The sequence below is a fragment of the Pleurodeles waltl genome, chromosome 2_2, assembly GCF_031143425.1.
Source record: "Pleurodeles waltl isolate 20211129_DDA chromosome 2_2, aPleWal1.hap1.20221129, whole genome shotgun sequence".
Classification (NCBI taxonomy): domain Eukaryota; kingdom Metazoa; phylum Chordata; class Amphibia; order Caudata; family Salamandridae; genus Pleurodeles; species Pleurodeles waltl.
The window spans coordinates 348,671,229-348,689,227 of record NC_090439.1 but is presented as its reverse complement, the minus strand read 5'-3'; the positions used below and the strand labels follow the sequence as shown (position 1 = coordinate 348,689,227).

The 17,999-nt window shown below is 44.8% G+C and overlaps 1 protein-coding gene across 1 annotated transcript in view; it reads left to right on the top strand.

The window, feature by feature from the left end:
• LAMA1 (laminin subunit alpha 1) overlaps positions 1-17,999 on the top strand; it is a 979,910-nt gene that overhangs the window by 858,362 nt on the left and 103,549 nt on the right. The window contains exon 49 of the mRNA XM_069219856.1: positions 9,679-9,832. Coding sequence (XP_069075957.1) covers positions 9,679-9,832 — 154 coding nt within the window. The remainder of the gene's footprint in view (positions 1-9,678; positions 9,833-17,999) is intronic.

Sequence of the window (17,999 nt, the reverse complement as noted above, 5' to 3'; positions counted from 1 at the left end):
GAGGCTTTCGGGGACAATATAGAGGTGGACAGTTCCCTAAAACCAGAGGGAAATTCCAAAGCCCCAAGGCCCCACAAACTAAACAGTGACTTCAATGTCACAAATCCCCAACACATAACACCAGTGGAGGGGAGACTCACAGATTATTACCAAAATTGGGAAGAAATAACTACAGACTCGTGGGTCCTAGCCATTATCCAACATGGTTATTGCATAGAATTCCTACAATTACCACCAAATGTGCCTCCAAGAACACACAACATGTCCAAACAGCACTTAGATCTATTACAACTAGAAGTCCAAGCGTTGTTACAAAAAGATGCAATAGAACTCGTACCCAACCATCAGAAAGGAACAGGTGTTTATTCCCTGTATTTTCTAATATCCAAAAAGGACAAAACTCTGAGACCCATCTTAGATCTCAGAACACTAAATCTTTACATCAAATCAGATCACTTTCACATGGTAACACTTCAAGACGTGATCCCCTTGCTCAAACAACAAAACTACATGTCAACATTAGATCTAAAGGATGCGTACTTCCATATACCCATACATTCTTCACACAGGAAATACTTGAGGTTTGTAATCCAAGGAGTACATTACCAATTCAAAGTGTTACCATTCGGGATAACAACAGCACCAACGGTATTTACAAAATGCCTTGCAGTAGTAGCAGCACATATCAGAAGACAGCACATAAACGTATTCCCGTATCTAGACGATTGGTTAATAAAAACCAACACTCAGAAACAGTGTCTTCAACACACAAAATACGTCATAGAAACCCTTCACAAATTAGGGTTCTCAATAAACTACCTAAAATCACACTTACAACCATGTCAAATACAACAATACTTAGGAGCAACAATCAACACAAAAAAAGGGATTGCCACTCCAAGTCCACAAAGAGTACAAGCATTCAAAAATATAATACAAAGCATGCACCCAAACCAACAATATCAAGTAAAATTTGTGATGAAACTTCTAGGCATGATGTCTTCATGCATAGCCATTGTCCCAAACGCAAGATTACACATGCGACCCTTACAACAGTGCCTAGCGACACAATGGACACAAGCACAGGGTCAACTTCAGGATCTAGTGTTGACAGATCGCCAAACACACACCTCGCTTCAATGGTGGAATCCTATCAATTTAAACCAAGGGCGGCCCTCCCAAGACCCAGTGCCTCAATACGTGATCACGACCGATGCTTCCACGGTAGGATGGGGAGCACACTTCAACCAACACAGCATCCAGGGACGGTGGGACACTCAATAAAAACAACTTCATATAAATCAACTAGAACTACTAGCAGTGTTTCTAGCATTAAAAGCATTTCAACCACAAATAGCCCACAAACACATTCTTGTCAAAACAGACAACATGACAACAATGTATTACCTAAACAAACAGGGAGCAACACACTCAACACAGTTGTGTCTCTTAGCACAGAAGATTTGGCATTGGGCGACTCACAATCACATTCGCCTAATAGCACAATACATCCAGGAATTCAAAACCAGTTGGCCGACAATCTCAGTCGAGATCACCAACAGATACCCGAATGGGAACTTCATCCCCAGATACTGCAAACCTACTTTCAAAACTGGGGAACATCGCAAATAGACCTATTCGCAACAAAAGAAAACGCAAAATGCCAAGACTTCGCATCCAGGTACCCACACCCTCACTCCAAGGGCAATGCGTTATGGATGAGTTGGTCAGGGATATTTGCTTACGCTTTTCCCCCTCTCCCACTCCTTCCGTATCTAGTAAACAAATTGAGTCAAAACAAACTCAAACTAATACTAATAGCACCAACCTGGGCACAACAACCTTGGTACACAACACTACTAGACCTGTCAGTAGTGCCTCATATCACACTACCAAACAGACCAGATCTGTTAACTCAACACAAACAACAGATCCGAATCCAGCATCGCTCAATCTAGCAATCTGGCTCCTGAAGTCTTAGAATTCGGACATCTAGACCTTACACAAGAATGTATGGAGGTCATCAAACAGGCTAGAAAACCTACTACAAGACATTGCTATGCAAATAAATGGAAACAATTTGTTTATTACTGTCATAATAATCAAATTCAACCATTACACGTGTCCGCGAAAAACATTGTAAGCTACTTACTACACTTACAAAAGTCTAAGTTAGCTTTTTCATCCATTAAAATACATCTCACAGCAATTTCTGCCTATCTGCAATTTACACATTCAACTTCACTATTTAGAATCCCAGTCATAAAAGCATTTATGGAGGGTCTAAAAAGGATCATTCCACCAAGAACACCACCAGTTCCTTTGTGGAACCTCAATATTGTATTAACACGACTCATGGGTCCACCATTTGAACCCATGCACTCTTGTGCATATTCGCACCGACCCAAGGACCACCCTCAGAGGATCCCTCGTCTACCGTCCTCCCGGACCTCGCGCCTCTTTCAGCGACGCCATCGCCGACTTCATCTCCCCGCACGCCCTCGCCTCACCGGACTACATCCTCCTAGGCGACCTCAACTTCCATCTGGAACAAAACAACGACCCCAACACCACCACCCTGCTCGACAACCTCGCCAACCTCGGCCTCAAACAACTGGTGAACACCGCCACCCACATCGCCGGACACACGCTCGACCCTATCTTCTCCGCCAGCAAACACGTCTTCTTCAGCCACACCTCTGCCCTACACTGGACCGACCACAGCTGCGTCCACTTCACATTCCGACGCGAGACCTCCCACCTCCGCACTCAACCCATCCCTCGTCGACAGTGGAACAAGATCCCTGAAGAGCAACTCTTCTCCGCTCTCGCCGCCAACCAACCCACCCTCACCACCGACCCCAACGACGCAGCTCTCAACCTCACAAACTGGATCTCCAACTGCGCTGACAACCTTGCTCCCCTCAAACGCACGCATCGACAGACCAACACCAAAAAACCTCTCTGGTTCTCTGACACCCTCAAAGAATCAAAGAAAACTTGTCGTGCCCTTGAGAAGGCCTGGCGCAAGGACCACACCGCTGACAACATGACCGCCCTCAAGAACGCTACACGCGAACACCACCACCTGATCCGCACTGCCAAAAGGAACTTTTTCACCGACAGACTAGACAAAAACAGCCACAACAGCAGAGAACTCTTCAGCATCGTCAAAGAGTTCTCCAACCCCAGCGCCAGCGCCAACGCCGTCACGCCCTCACAGGATTTGTGCGAATCCCTCGCCACTTTCTTCCATCGCAAGATCAGCGACCTCCACGACAGCTTCGGACACCAGACCCAACCATACACCACTGAACCCGCTTCCCCGGACATCACCCTCAACAACTGGACCCACATCAACACGGAAGAAACCAAATCCATCATGAACTCTATCCACTCCGGCGCCCCTTCGGACCCCTGCCCGCACTTCATCTTTAACAAAGCCGACGACATCATCGCCCCGCACCTCCAGACCGTCATCAACTCTTCTTTTTCTTCTGCTACCTTCCCCGAATGCTGGAAGCACGCTGAAGTCAACGCCCTACTAAAGAAACCTACGGCTGACCCAAGCGACCTGAAAAACTTCCGCCCCATCTCTCTTCTACCTTTCCCAGCCAAGGTAATAGAAAAGACCGTCAACAAACAGCTGACCACCTTCCTGGAAGACAACAACCTGCTCGACCCTTCACAAACCGGATTCCGAACCAACCACAGCACGGAAACCGCCCTCATCTCAGTCACAGACGACATCAGAACCCTGATGGACAACGGTGAAACAGTCGCCCTCATTCTCCTCGACCTCTCGGCTGCCTTTGACACCGTCTGTCACCGCACCCTAATCACCCGCCTACGCTCCACCGGGATCCAAGGCCAGGCCCTGGACTGGATCGCCTCCTTCCTCGCTAACCGCTCCCAAAGAGTTTACCTCCCTCCGTTTCGCTCAGAACCCACCAAGATCATCTGCGGCGTACCTCAAGGCTCATCGCTCAGCCCGACACTCTTCAATGTCTACATGAGCCCCCTCGCCGACATCGTACGCAAGCACGACATCATCATCACCTCCTACGCCGACGACACCCAACTTGTACTCTCCCTCACCAAGGACCCCGCCAGCGCCAAGACCAACCTACAAGAGGGTATGAAGGACGTCGCAGATTGGATGAGGCTCAGCCGCCTAAAGCTGAACTCTGAAAAAACGGAAGTCCTCATCCTCGGCAACACCCCGTCCGCCTGGGACGACTCCTGGTGGCCCACGGCCCTCGGCACCGCACCGACCCCCGCAGACCACGCCCGCAACCTCGGCTTCATCTTGGACCCTCTTCTCACCATGACCAAGCAAGTCAACGCCGTGTCCTCCGCCTGCTTCCTCACTCTCCGCATGCTCCGCAAGATCTTCCGCTGGATCCCCGCCGACACCAGAAAAACCGTGACCCACGCCCTTGTCACGAGTCGCCTGGACTACGGCAACACCCTCTACGCCGGGACCACCGCCAAACTCCAAAACCGCCTGCAACGCATCCAAAACGCCTCGGCCCGCCTCATCCTCGACGTACCCCGCAACAGCCACATCTCCGCACACCTGAGACACCTGCATTGGCTCCCAGTCAGCAAAAGGATCACCTTCCGTCTTCTCACCCACGCACACAAAGCCCTCCACAACAAGGGACCGGAATACCTCAACAGACGCCTCAGCTTCTACGTCCCCACCCGCCCCCTCCGCTCCGCTGGCCTCGCACTTGCTGCCGTCCCTCGCACCCGCCGCTCCACGGCGGGTGGGAGATCTTTCTCCTTCCTGGCGGCCAAGACCTGGAACTCCCTCCCCACCAGCCTCAGGACCACCCAGGACCACTCCGCTTTCCGGAGACTCCTAAAGACTTGGCTGTTCGAGCAGCGATAACCCCCCCTTTCCCCCCTAGCGCCTTGAGACCCGCACGGGTGAGTAGCGCGCTTTATAAATGTTAATGATTTGATTTGATTTGATTTGTGAGATTCAATACTTAACCTGGAAAGTAGCCTTCTATCACATCTCTCAGAAGAGTAAGTGAAATACAAGCCTTTACCATACAGGAACCCTTTATACAAATACACAAACATAAAGTGGTTCTACGCACAAATCCCAAATGTTTGCCAAAAGTTATATCACTGTTCCACTTAAATCAAACGGTGGAACTCTCAGTGTTCTTTCCAGAACCAGACTCTGTAGCTGAAAGAGCATTACATACATTAGACATAAAAAGAGCACTAATGTATTACATTGATAGAACCAAACAAATTTGCAAAACTAAACAATTGTTTGTAGCTTTCCAAAAACCTCATGCAGGGAATCCAATATCCAAACAAGGCATTGCCAGATGGATAGTTAAATGTATTCAAACCTGTTATGTTAAAGCAAAGAGACAACTGCCTATTACACCAAAGGCGCACTCCACTAGGAAGAAAGGTGCCACCATGGCCTTTCTAGGAAATATACCAATGACAGAAATCTGTAAGGCAGCCACATGGTCTACGCCTCATACATTCACTAAACATTACTGTGTGGATGTGTTAACAACACAACAAGCCACAGTAGGAAAGGCAGTATTACGAACATTATTTCAAACAACTTCAACTCCTACAGGCTAAACCACTGCTTTTGGGGAGATAACTGCTTACTAGTCTATGCACAGCATGTGTATCTGCAGCTACACATGCCATCGAACGGAAAATGTCACTTACCCAGTGTACATCTGTTCGTGGCATGAGACGCTGCAGATTCACATGCGCCCTCCCACCTCCCCGGGAGCCTGTAGCCGGTATAAGTTGCTAAAAATAAACTTGTACATTTGTAAACTTGTAAATATAACACTTTTAATCACATTATGTACATACATACTTACTCCATTGCATGGGTACTGTTACTATATACACAACTCCTACCTCACCCTCTGTGAGGAAAACAATCTAAGATGGAGTCGACGCCCATGCGCAGTGGAGCCGAAAGGGGAGGAGTCCCTCGATCTCGTCACTCGAAAAGACTTCTTCGAAGAAAAACAACTTGTAACACTCCGAGCCCAACACTAGATGGCGGGATATGCACAGCATGAGAATCTGCAGCGTCTCATGCCACGAACAGATGTACACTGGGTAAGTGACATTTTCCATATATATATATATACATATATATATATATATATATATATTTATAATTTTATATATATATATATATATATATTTGTTTTTATTAAAAAGATATATAACGTTAAGCTTTAAATATTTATAATTTAAGCAATAATACATAGATTATTTAAGAAATATTTTAAACATTTTCTAAGACATACAACTATTTTCAATTACTTGAAAGCAAAGGTTTAACTTAATTTAACTAAATATTAATTAAAGATGAAAATGCTAGAGAAAGGTGGGATTTTTTTATTTTGTTTAAAAAATTGTATTTATAAATTAAATTAAAGTACAATAATGATTCAATTATTTCATTAACTTTTTTTAGCTAAACAGTATTTAAACAGTTTATTTATTAGTTCTGGTTAATAATAATTACTTTTATTTAATTTACATTTAAATATTTAAGTATCAATAAAGTTTATTTTGGTCCATATACTTTGTCATAGGGAAGTCTTTGCCCCGACGGTGAAGATCACACCTACGAGTGAAAAGTCATTAGTAGTAACTTTACTCTTTCAAATTCAGTTTTAGATGACTCAACTCCTTGAACTCAGGTGGTGCGAATAACTCTACACCTAGGTGTAAATCTACATGGAAATCATGAATAGCAAAAAAGTGTAGGTTTACACTTTTTGTACAACCATAAGTTTGCATCTACGTAAATCTGCATGTGTAAATTTACCTTTGTGAATAGGGCCCATTAAGTGCTGTATTTGCCCATGGTGTTGATGGTTTCTTAGCAAATGTAGAAAAAGTACTAGAAACAGACTCCAGTGCACCAGTTGACACCTTGCCCATCTTATGTTCTCATGGTGTGATTTGTTTCAATCACCTCCCATCTCCAGTTAATTTCCCAGTTTCTGTTCCTCAATTCCTTTTTGTTGTATGACCCACCCTTCATAAGTACTACTAATAAAATAAATCCAGTAATTATTATAGGTATATATTGGTATTCCCAAAGCATACATAACAATGGTTAAAAACGTTATTCGATTAAAAACGTAAATAAAATATCAGGAGTATTGTAAAGTGCTCAAGTACTGCTTGGGTATACAATACACAATTATACAAATAGGCACACTCTGTTTAAACAGAACATATTATAGGGATCTCTCTTCCCAAATTCCTGTCTGGTTCATTGCAATGATGGAGTTATTTCACCTGAGAAAGGGTATAGACTCTTGTATTATATACCACCAGTTTAATCCTCTTATTTGGTTTATTACGAAAGTAAGCACTTCCAGTGGTGCCCCACCTAACAGAGAATAGGTTTTAACATTGCATACTGTATCGTCTCCTAGACTGAAAATGTATTATTCACTACATTTAGGTTGTTATTAATCTCTTCTTCAGGAATACTATCATCACATTCCACAAACAATATAAATGAATGATTTTTTTTTTTATCACATTTGTAAAATATATTATCACAGTCTATAATCTCAGTGCATATGAGATTTGCTTTAACTCACTTGTGAGACCTAAACTACTAGTAAGACAAAATATCCCTGCCTATTCTGTTCAGAATTCTGACCACTACTATCCCACTATCCCAGTACATATTCAAGCTGCCAAAGGGAAACGTCACTTGCCTTTGATAATAACTTGGCATGTTGCCATTAGTAATAGAGGCTTATACAACATTCAAAACATCTTTACAAACAAGAGGGGATAAAGATGAAACCAATCTCATGGCTCAGAAAAAAGTCTTATGATGCCGCTGAATCCAAAGGCACAATCTTGCTCTGGTCAATATGTTGGGCCTTGCTTGATTAAAAAGATGTCTTTGAATTGATGCCTGATAAATATTATTAGGGGCGAGCACAAAGCACTCCGTCCCCTGCTGTAATCTCTCTATGGGCTTCTAATCATGGCCATGTCACGTCAGTCACTTTAATTTGTTCATGGGCTTGCCTTTTTAAAATCCGCTTGTTTCATTTGAGAAAGGCATGCACGTCATGCCTTTTTCTGGCGTTTAGCCCACCTACACAGCACCGGTAAACTACTGAAAACATACGAAGCTCAATGTTTTCAGCATGGTTTCCAGACTACTCGTGCTCGGTTTTTCTGCTTTCAATTTCAGCGCAATCGCATGGGATTTTTCGCTTTTAATTTTTGCATTAAGAAAAGTTAATGTATGTTAATCTAAAGCAAATGTCACAGTGTAACATAAGTGTGACAGGTTTAGTGACACATAACTTACTGTTGTCTGCACAGGTAGTACTGTGGGAGAATGTAGTGCGCATGTGCAGAACTGTGTTTGTGTTTGTTTACTGCAGCAGCACAATTCATATATTTTCTTATGGCTACACCACTCAATTTCAGTGTTAGAGGGTCAGCAATTCACGGCAATATTTCTAAAAGTGTTCTTTAAAGTAAGTGCATGCTCAGATTATTTTGTTCGTTCTCAACCCATATCTTGTATTTAACTGCAGGTTTGAACTGATATAGTTTTTTTTTAAAGAAATGCATTTATTGACATTTTCATATAAAGCATGACAGTCAACCTGGGATGTAAACTGTACGCATCAGAATCTTCAATCATGTATTACAAATTACAAAGTATAAACCTCAGACACTGCATTTTTAATGTATCACAGATATCTATCACTCAAAAATCTCACTCCCCAGCTTTTGTTCATTTTCATAGAATTCACTGAAAGCAACGTGCAAAGATGATGTGATGTATTAGAAATTCAGAATTACACAAACTCTCTCAGATTGTAGTGGTGAAAAAAGGAATGTTACTGAGTTTTATTAATAATTTTAGAACTTGTCATTTAGCAATTTAGATCAACATAGTGCAAGTTATCCTTTTAAAAAAGTAAAATTAACCATTTCATTCAGCGTTGGCCAGGATCAACTGGATCACCAAGACAGCTTCGTTACATATTGCCATTTGGTCTCTTGAACCATAATTTCATTACCTCTTGTTGGATTTCTGTATATTATTACAATAGTTCTTTATAACACCCTTCTTTAAAGATGGGCACCTTTTGTATGAAAACCTTGTACTTCCTCTTTTCATTTTAGTGTGCGCTGACAGTATTGCACTTATTTTCACTTCATACAAAGGTTGAATAGTAACAATATAGCTAAGGCCATTGCCACAACCTTTAACAGAGATCCTGTTTTGAGTGACTTAGAGTTTGATGTGCCAAAAAAAGCCATTTTGGAAACCTTCAGATAGTTCTTCAGTCTGTCTGTGGTGGAAGTGAGAGCTAATGAATGCAGAAGAATGAGTGTGTCAGACAGCTTCTTGAAAATTGATGGTTGTGGAATGTGATGTTAATACACCCAGGAATGAAAACAAATTTAGATTACAGTCTGGTACTTCCACATTAAAATACACCATACAGTAAATACTTCATCAAAATATATTCATTGATATTTGACCTTATACGTTTAGATGCCTGGTTCAAATTGACATGCTGAAAATGAGTTTTGCAATATAAAGATCAACATTTGTTCTTAATCTGGTTCTGGGACTTCTAATTTACTTGCTTCATTTTGCAGTTCCAGTGAGAAAAGAGACACATCATTCCAGTTTGATGGCAGTGGATATTCTATAGTAGAGAAGATCCTTCGACCTGAAACCACATACATAGAAATGCATTTCAGCACCCTCTCACAGAATGGGCTTCTCCTATATTTAGCTTCCGATGGGATGGTGAGTAATTGTGACCCTGCAGTTCATTTATCTTTTTTGCTGCACTACTGTCAAACATGAGGTTTTATATTCTTTTATCACCACAGTGTGAGAATTTAAAGTACCATTCACCCTTAGATCTTTTTGAAGGCAACCTCACTCACACTGTCACATCACAAAGATTCCAAATTTCATTTTGGCACGCACTGCCTCTATCTGTAGCAGGACGCATCACCCTACTTAGAATGGTAGCTCTTCCCAGACTCCTATAATATTTCACAAACCTCCCTCCATATGTTCTCCCATCCTTCTTCCGTTTGTTTGACCATCTCCTCAGGGATTTTATCTGAAACAAATCCTGCCACAGAATAACTCTCTCCAAGCTTTACCTGCCGACAGACCAGTGTGGTTTAGCGGTTCCTAAATTTGAACTCTACTATCTTGCATCCCATTACCAATAGGTGGCCGAATGAGTGGGCTGCAATTGTCTGACACAGCCACAATGTCACCTGCTTGGACCCATATTACCATTCTCCAGCAGTTTCATCCTTGTTCCAAACCCCTTATCCAGGACCCAATCCTCCTACAGGAAGCTGCTAGATGCTTCTACCACTGTCTCATCCTAACATGCTTTTTTACCCCCTATGCTCCAGTGATTCCTCTGCCTGACACACTTTGGGTGGCAGGCATCATCTACCTGCCGGATCTGATTGAGTGGCACTCTGCAGCTATACACACCATAGGCGACCTCAATCATGACGGGTCTCTTTGCTCATTAGACATGCCGGTCAAGGAGGAGGGTTTGATCCCAGGCCACTTCCTATTATACAACTCCCTAATTACAGCACTGCTCACCACATGGGAAGATCTGACACAAGAGAAACAGACACACCTCACCTTGCAATATCTCCACATTATTAGCCTGGGTAGGTGCCTGATTCACTGGTTTTCCAACTCCTTTCGTGTACATGCTGTGGGTTCCCTCACTCCACTTCACCGTTACTGGGAAGAGGACCTCTCCCGGCCCTGCATGGATAAGGAATGGGCAGCTCTGCTGGAGGGCCTGATGTGCACACCTCACAATGCACGATTTAGGCTTATACAATGTTACATAGTTCATGGGGCCTACCTGACCCCTACTTAACATTAACCGCTCTTTTAACCTCACCGACACAGCATGCCCACGCTGTTTCTTCATTAATGCTGACCTGCTCAATATGCTATGGTCCTGTCATCATCATCATCATCACACACAAGCTTTATTCGGTCATTTTTAACCATCAAAGCAATAGAATCACAACAGCTAAAATATAAAGTATACATAATGAATACAGAAAATAATAATTTAAGAAAGAGGAAATAAAAAACATGTATACTAAAAATCCTTGCATGCTTCCCTTAAGTGCTATTTAGCACCCTAAACTCATCTCTCTTTCTCGTCCTCATTAGCGTCTAGTAAAAGATCACAGTAATAAAAAGTTTTACATATAACCAAGAAATAAATAAGTTAAAAGCTATAATCACTTAAAATCATTTTGGCTTTTTAGATAACGTGTGCGTATATGCCAAGCGGCCACAAGGAACTTGCTAACCGCACAGACTAAAGGGGTAGAAGTGTCCCTCATCATCAGCCTTAAAGCATCTTTGCAGTGTCTCATGCCCATATTCATTCAAGCTGGGTGGAGCCACTTCCGCCGAGCAATCCCGTAAGCAGGACAAATAAACATGAAATGAACTACAGTTTCCGTAGTGCAATTACAGCTAGGACATAGATCTTTTGTCAAAGTAGGACTCCAGGTACTGCTAAAAGACTTAAGGGGTAAACATCCATATCTAAACCGAACATGCAAGCTTTTGCTTAGTAGGTCGGAAATTAGATCCATGAAGGGTTCGAAATGGAAGTACCACTTGAAGTCAAGGATTTGGGATGTCAAACTGCCATGTGACATACGTAGCAAGTAATTTTCCCTGACGTAAGACCAATAGACTGTTTTCAAGTGTTGCTTCTTGTAGGAAGTTGGCTCTGTATGTGCTATTTCAAAGTAAGGAATAGCATGCACAGAGTCCAAGGGTTCCCCTTAGAGGTAAAATAGTGGTAAAAATAGATAATACTAATGCTCTATTTTGTGGTAGTGTGGTCGAGCAGTAGGCTTATCCAAGGAGTAGTGTTAAGCATTTGTTGTACATACACATAGACAATAAATGAGGTACACACACTCAGAGACAAATCCAGCCAATAGGTTTTGTTATAGAAAAATATCTTTTCTTAGTTTATTTTAAGAACCACAGGTTCAAATTCTACATGTAATATCTCATTCGAAAGGTATTGCAGGTAAGTACTTTAGGAACTTCAAATCATCAAAATTGCATGTATACTTTTCAGGTTATTCACAAATAGCTGTTTTAAAAGTGGACACAGTGCAATTTTCACAGTTCCTAGGGGAGGTAAGTATTTGTTAGGTTAACCAGGTAAGTAAGACACTTACAGGGCTTAGTTCTTGGTCCAAGGTAGCCCACCGTTGGGGGTTCAGAGCAACCCCAAAGTCACCACACCAGCAGCTCAGGGCCGGTCAGGTGCAGAGTTCAAAGTGGTGCCCAAAACGCATAGGCTAGAATGGAGAGAAGGGGGGTGTCCCGGTTCCGGTCTGCTTGCAGGTAAGTACCCGCGTCTTCGGAGGGCAGACCAGGGGGGTTTTGTAGGGCACCGGGGGGGACACAAGTCCACACAGAAATTTCACCCTCAGCGGCGCGGGGGCGGCCGGGTGCAGTGTAGAAACAAGCGTCGGGTTCGCAATGTTAGTCTATGAGAGATCTCGGGATCTCTTCAGCGCTGCAGGCAGGCAAGGGGGGGATTCCTCGGGGAAACCTCCACTTGGGCAAGGGAGAGGGACTCCTGGGGGTCACTTCTCCAGTGAAAGTCCGGTCCTTCAGGTCCTGGGGGCTGCGGGTGCAGGGTCTCTCCCAGGCGTCGGGACTTTAGGTTCAAAGAGTCGCGGTCAGGGGAAGCCTCGGGATTCCCTCTGCAGGCGGCGCTGTGGGGGCTCAGGGGGGACAGGTTTTGGTACTCACAGTATCAGAGTAGTCCTGGGGTCCCTCCTGAGGTGTTGGATCGCCACCAGCCGAGTCGGGGTCGCCGGGTGCAGTGTTGCAAGTCTCACGCTTCTTGCGGGGAGCTTGCAGGGTTCTTTAAAGTTGCTGGAAACAAAGTTGCAGCTTTTCTTGGAGCAGGTCCGCTGTCCTCGGGAGTTCCTTGTCTTTTCGAAGAAGGGGCAGTCCTCAGAGGATGTCGAGGTCGCTGGTCCCTTTGGAAGGCGTCGCTGGAGCAGGATCTTTGGAAGGCAGGAGACAGGCCGGTGAGTTTCTGGAGCCAAGGCAGTTGTCGTCTTCTGGTCTTCCGCTGCAGGGGTTTTCAGCTGGGCAGTCCTTCTTCTTGTAGTTGCAGGAATCTAATTTTCTAGGGTTCAGGGTAGCCCTTAAATACTAAATTTAAGGGCGTGTTTAGGTCTGGGGGGTTAGTAGCCAATGGCTACTAGCCCTGAGGGTGGGTACACCCTCTTTGTGCCTCCTCCCAAGGGGAGGGGGTCACAATCCTAACCCTATTGGGGGAATCCTCCATCTGCAAGATGGAGGATTTCTAAAAGTCAGAGTCACCTCAGCTCAGGACACCTTAGGGGCTGTCCTGACTGGCCAGTGACTCCTCCTTGTTGCTTTCTTTGTTCCCTCCAGCCTTGCCGCCAAAAGTGGGGGCCGTGGCCGGAGGGGGCGGGCAACTCCACTAAGCTGGAGTGCCCTGCTGGGCTGTGACAAAGGGGTGAGCCTTTGAGGCTCACCGCCAGGTGTTACAGCTCCTGCCTGGGGGAGGTGTTAGCATCTCCACCCAGTGCAGGCTTTGTTACTGGCCTCAGAGTGACAAAGGCACTCTCCCCATGGGGCCAGCAACATGTCTCTGGTGTGGCAGGCTGCTGGAACTAGTCAGCCTACACAGACAGTCGGTTAAGTTTCAGGGGGCACCTCTAAGGTGCCCTCTGTGGTGGATTTTACAATAGAATGTACACTGGCATCAGTGTGCATTTATTGTGCTGAGAAGTTTGATACCAAACTTCCCAGTTTTCAGTGTAGCCATTATGGTGCTGTGGAGTTCGTGTTTGACAGACTCCCAGACCATATACTCTTATGGCTACCCTGCACTTACAATGTCTAAGGTTTTGTTTAGACACTGTAGGGGTACCATGCTCATGCACTGGTACCCTCACCTATGGTATAGTGCACCCTGCCTTAGGGCTGTAAGGCCTGCTAGAGGGGTGTCTTACCTATACTGCATAGGCAGTGAGAGGCTGGCATGGCACCCTGAGGGGAGTGCCATGTCGACTTACTCGTTTTGTCCTCACTAGCACACACAAGCTGGCAAGCAGTGTGTCTGTGCTGAGTGAGGGGTCTCTAGGGTGGCATAAGACATGCTGCAGCCCTTAGAGACCTTCCTTGGCATCAGGGCCCTTGGTACTAGAAGTACCAGTTACAAGGGACTTATCTGAATGCCAGGGTGTGCCAATTGTGGATACAATGGTACATTTTAGGTGAAGGAACACTGGTGCTGGGGCCTGGTTAGCAGGGTCCCAGCACACTTCTCAGTCAAGTCAGCATCAGTATCAGGCAAAAAGTGGGGGGTAACTGCAACAGGGAGCCATTTCTTTACACAAGCCCCCCCCCAGCCCACAGGCCAGGAGACTCAGCCCAAGCTGGGAGAGTCTTCCTAGTCTGTCAGGCGAGGAAGAGTAGGAGAAATAGGCTGGTTAGTTGCAGGGCCTACTCTGCCTTACATCCTTCTGTTCAGGTCATTCCCTTTGGGGAACTGACCCACTTCCACAGTGATAGGACCTAGTCTGAATTGCCTCTTGTCTGCCTCTTCAATGTCTCCACCCATTCTTTCTATTTTGGTCTTAGAGGTATCCACCTCTGCTAACCTTATCTTGGCCAGGGTTACCCCTAGCTTACCCAAAGAGGTTACCCAGAGCTGGAGTAACCCCACCATGACCAATAGGGTCAGGGGGCCTAACTTGCTATTTGGCATGGGGTCAGACCACCATGCTAAGGATAGTGCAGCCATAAAGGCTAACACCCAGCAGAGGCCACTGACAGCTGTCAGTGCCCAGAACCACACCTTTAGCTCTTCACCTAAAAGGGAAGGGGCTAAGTTACAGGCTTCTTTGGGTTCAGGTTGCCTGTCTGCTGTATTAGAGTGGGGGGTTACCACATCTTGTAGTAAACACCCTTCTTCCACTCTTTCTTCTGTTAGCTGAGGAGCCACCCACTCAGGTTTAACAGTTGCCTGACTAGCCAGGACTTCTTGTGGGCCAGGTTGGACTTTATCAGGGCCATTTTTGGAGTTCTCCCCTACTGGAGCAGAATCTCCTTGGCTTGCTGTAACCTTGGCTAAAGGTTGCCCACCCTTCCTACTCTGTTTTCTTTTCTTTTTCTTCTGGGGCCTGCTTGCATTTACTGCAGAGGCAGGACTTCCAGAATCCTTGGGAGAGGACTGGCACTGGACCAGTTCCTCTCTTGGGCTCTGACTAACCTCTGGGTAGTCATTTCCAAGGAGACAATCAAGGGGGAGGTCTGTACTGACTACTACCCTTCTCCAGCTAAGAGTGCCACCCACTTCTATGGGCACTAAAGCCACAGGCCTCTTAGTGACCCTGTCTAGGCTAACTCTTACCCTGGCAGTCTCACCTGGGATGTACTGGTTTGAGAGCACCAGCCTGTCATGCACAATAGTGTGACTGGCACAAGTGTCTCTCAGGGCAGTGGTTGGGATTCCATTCACCAGTAGGTGGTGGAAGTGTCTACTTCCCTCTGGAATCTCCAACTCACCTGTTGGGCCCTGTTTCCAGTTGAAGGCTATGAAGACCTCCTCATCTGAGGAGTCATCTCCCATGGCTACACTGGTTACCCCTGGAATTTTGTTCTGGGGTTTGTTTTTGGGACAAGAAGTGTCCTTGGTGTGGTGCCCAGACTGTTTACAGTTGTGGCACCATGCCTTAGTGGCATCCCAGTTCTTACCCTGGTACCCACCTTTGTTTTGGGTGGTGTCTTGGGGCCCACCCACCTGTTCTGGTTTTTGGGGGCCTACAGAGGACTCTTTTTCTTTGTTTCTAGTGTCACCCATTTTCTCCTGGGGAGTTTTTGTAACCCCTTTCTTTTGGTCACCCCCAGTGGAAGTTTTGGTTACCCTAGTCTTGACCCAGTGGTCTGCCTTCTTTCCCAATTCTTGGGGAGAAATTGGACCTAGGTCTACCAGATACTGATGCAACTTTTCATTGAAGCAGTTACTTAAGATGTGTTCTTTCATAAACAAATTATAAAGCCCAACATAGTCACACACTTCATTTCCAGTTAACCAACCATCTAGTGTTTTCACTGAGTAGTCTACAAAATCAACCCAGGTCTGGCTCGAGGATTTTTGAGCCCCCCTGAATCTAATTCTATACTCCTCAGTGGAGAATCCAAAGCCCTCAATCAGGGTACCCTTCATGAGGTCATAAGATTCTGCATCTTTTCCAGAGAGTGTGAGGAGTCTATCCCTACACTTTCCAGTGAACATTTCCCAAAGGAGAGCACCCCAGTGAGATCTGTTTACTTTTCTGGTTACACAAGCCCTCTCAAAAGCTGTGAACCATTTGGTGATGTCATCACCATCTTCATATTTTGTTACAATCCCTTTGGGGATTTTTAGGGTGTCAGTATTCTCTCTGACCCTATTTATGTTGCTGCCACCATCGATGGGACCTAGGCCCATCTCTTTTCTTTCCCTTTCTATGGCTAGGAGCTGCTTTTCCAAAGCCAATCTTTTGACCATCCTGGCTAACAGGGGGTCACCTTCACTGAGAGCATCCTCAGTGATTTCAGAAATGCTGGATCCTCCTGTGAGGGAAGCAACATTTCTGACTATCATTTTTGGAGACAGGGCTTGAGAGGCCCTGTTCTCCCTATTTAGGACTGGAAGGGGGGAATTTCCCTCCAAGTCACTAATCTCCTCCTCTGTGAAGTCATCCTCAGAGGGGTTGGCTTTTTCAAACTCTGCCAACAGCTCCTGGAGCTGAATTTTGGTAGGTCTGGAGCCAATGGTTATTTTCTTTATATTACAGAGAGACCTTAGCTCCCTCATCTTAAGATGGAGGTAAGGTGTGGTGTCGAGTTCCACCACCTGCATCTCTGTATCAGACATTATTCTGCTAAGAGTTGGAATACTTTTTTAAGAATCTAAAACTGTTTCTAGAATCTAATTCAAACTTTTAACAAACTTTTAAACTCTAAAAAGACAATGCTAAACAGGGACTTAACACACAAGGCCCTAGCAGGACTTTTAAGAATTTAGGAAAATTTCAAATTGCAAAAATGAATTTCTAATGACAATTTTGGAATTTGTCGTGTGATCAGGTATTGGCTGAGTAGTCCAACAAATGCAAAGTCTTGTACCCCACCGCTGATCCACCAATGTAGGAAGTTGGCTCTGTATGTGCTATTTCAAAGTAAGGAATAGCATGCACAGAGTCCAAGGGTTCCCCTTAGAGGTAAAATAGTGGTAAAAATAGATAATACTAATGCTCTATTTTGTGGTAGTGTGGTCGAGCAGTAGGCTTATCCAAGGAGTAGTGTTAAGCATTTGTTGTACATACACATAGACAATAAATGAGGTACACACACTCAGAGACAAATCCAGCCAATAGGTTTTGTTATAGAAAAATATCTTTTCTTAGTTTATTTTAAGAACCACAGGTTCAAATTCTACATGTAATATCTCATTCGAAAGGTATTGTAGGTAAGTACTTTAGGAACTTCAAATCATCAAAATTGCATGTATACTTTTCAGGTTATTCACAAATAGCTGTTTTAAAAGTGGACACAGTGCAATTTTCACAGTTCCTAGGGGAGGTAAGTATTTGTTAGGTTAACCAGGTAAGTAAGACACTTACAGGGCTTAGTTCTTGGTCCAAGGTAGCCCACCGTTGGGGGTTCAGAGCAACCCCAAAGTCACCACACCAGCAGCTCAGGGCCGGTCAGGTGCAGAGTTCAAAGTGGTGCCCAAAACGCATAGGCTAGAATGGAGAGAAGGGGGGTGTCCCGGTTCCGGTCTGCTTGCAGGTAAGTACCCGCGTCTTCGGAGGGCAGACCAGGGGGGTTTTGTAGGGCA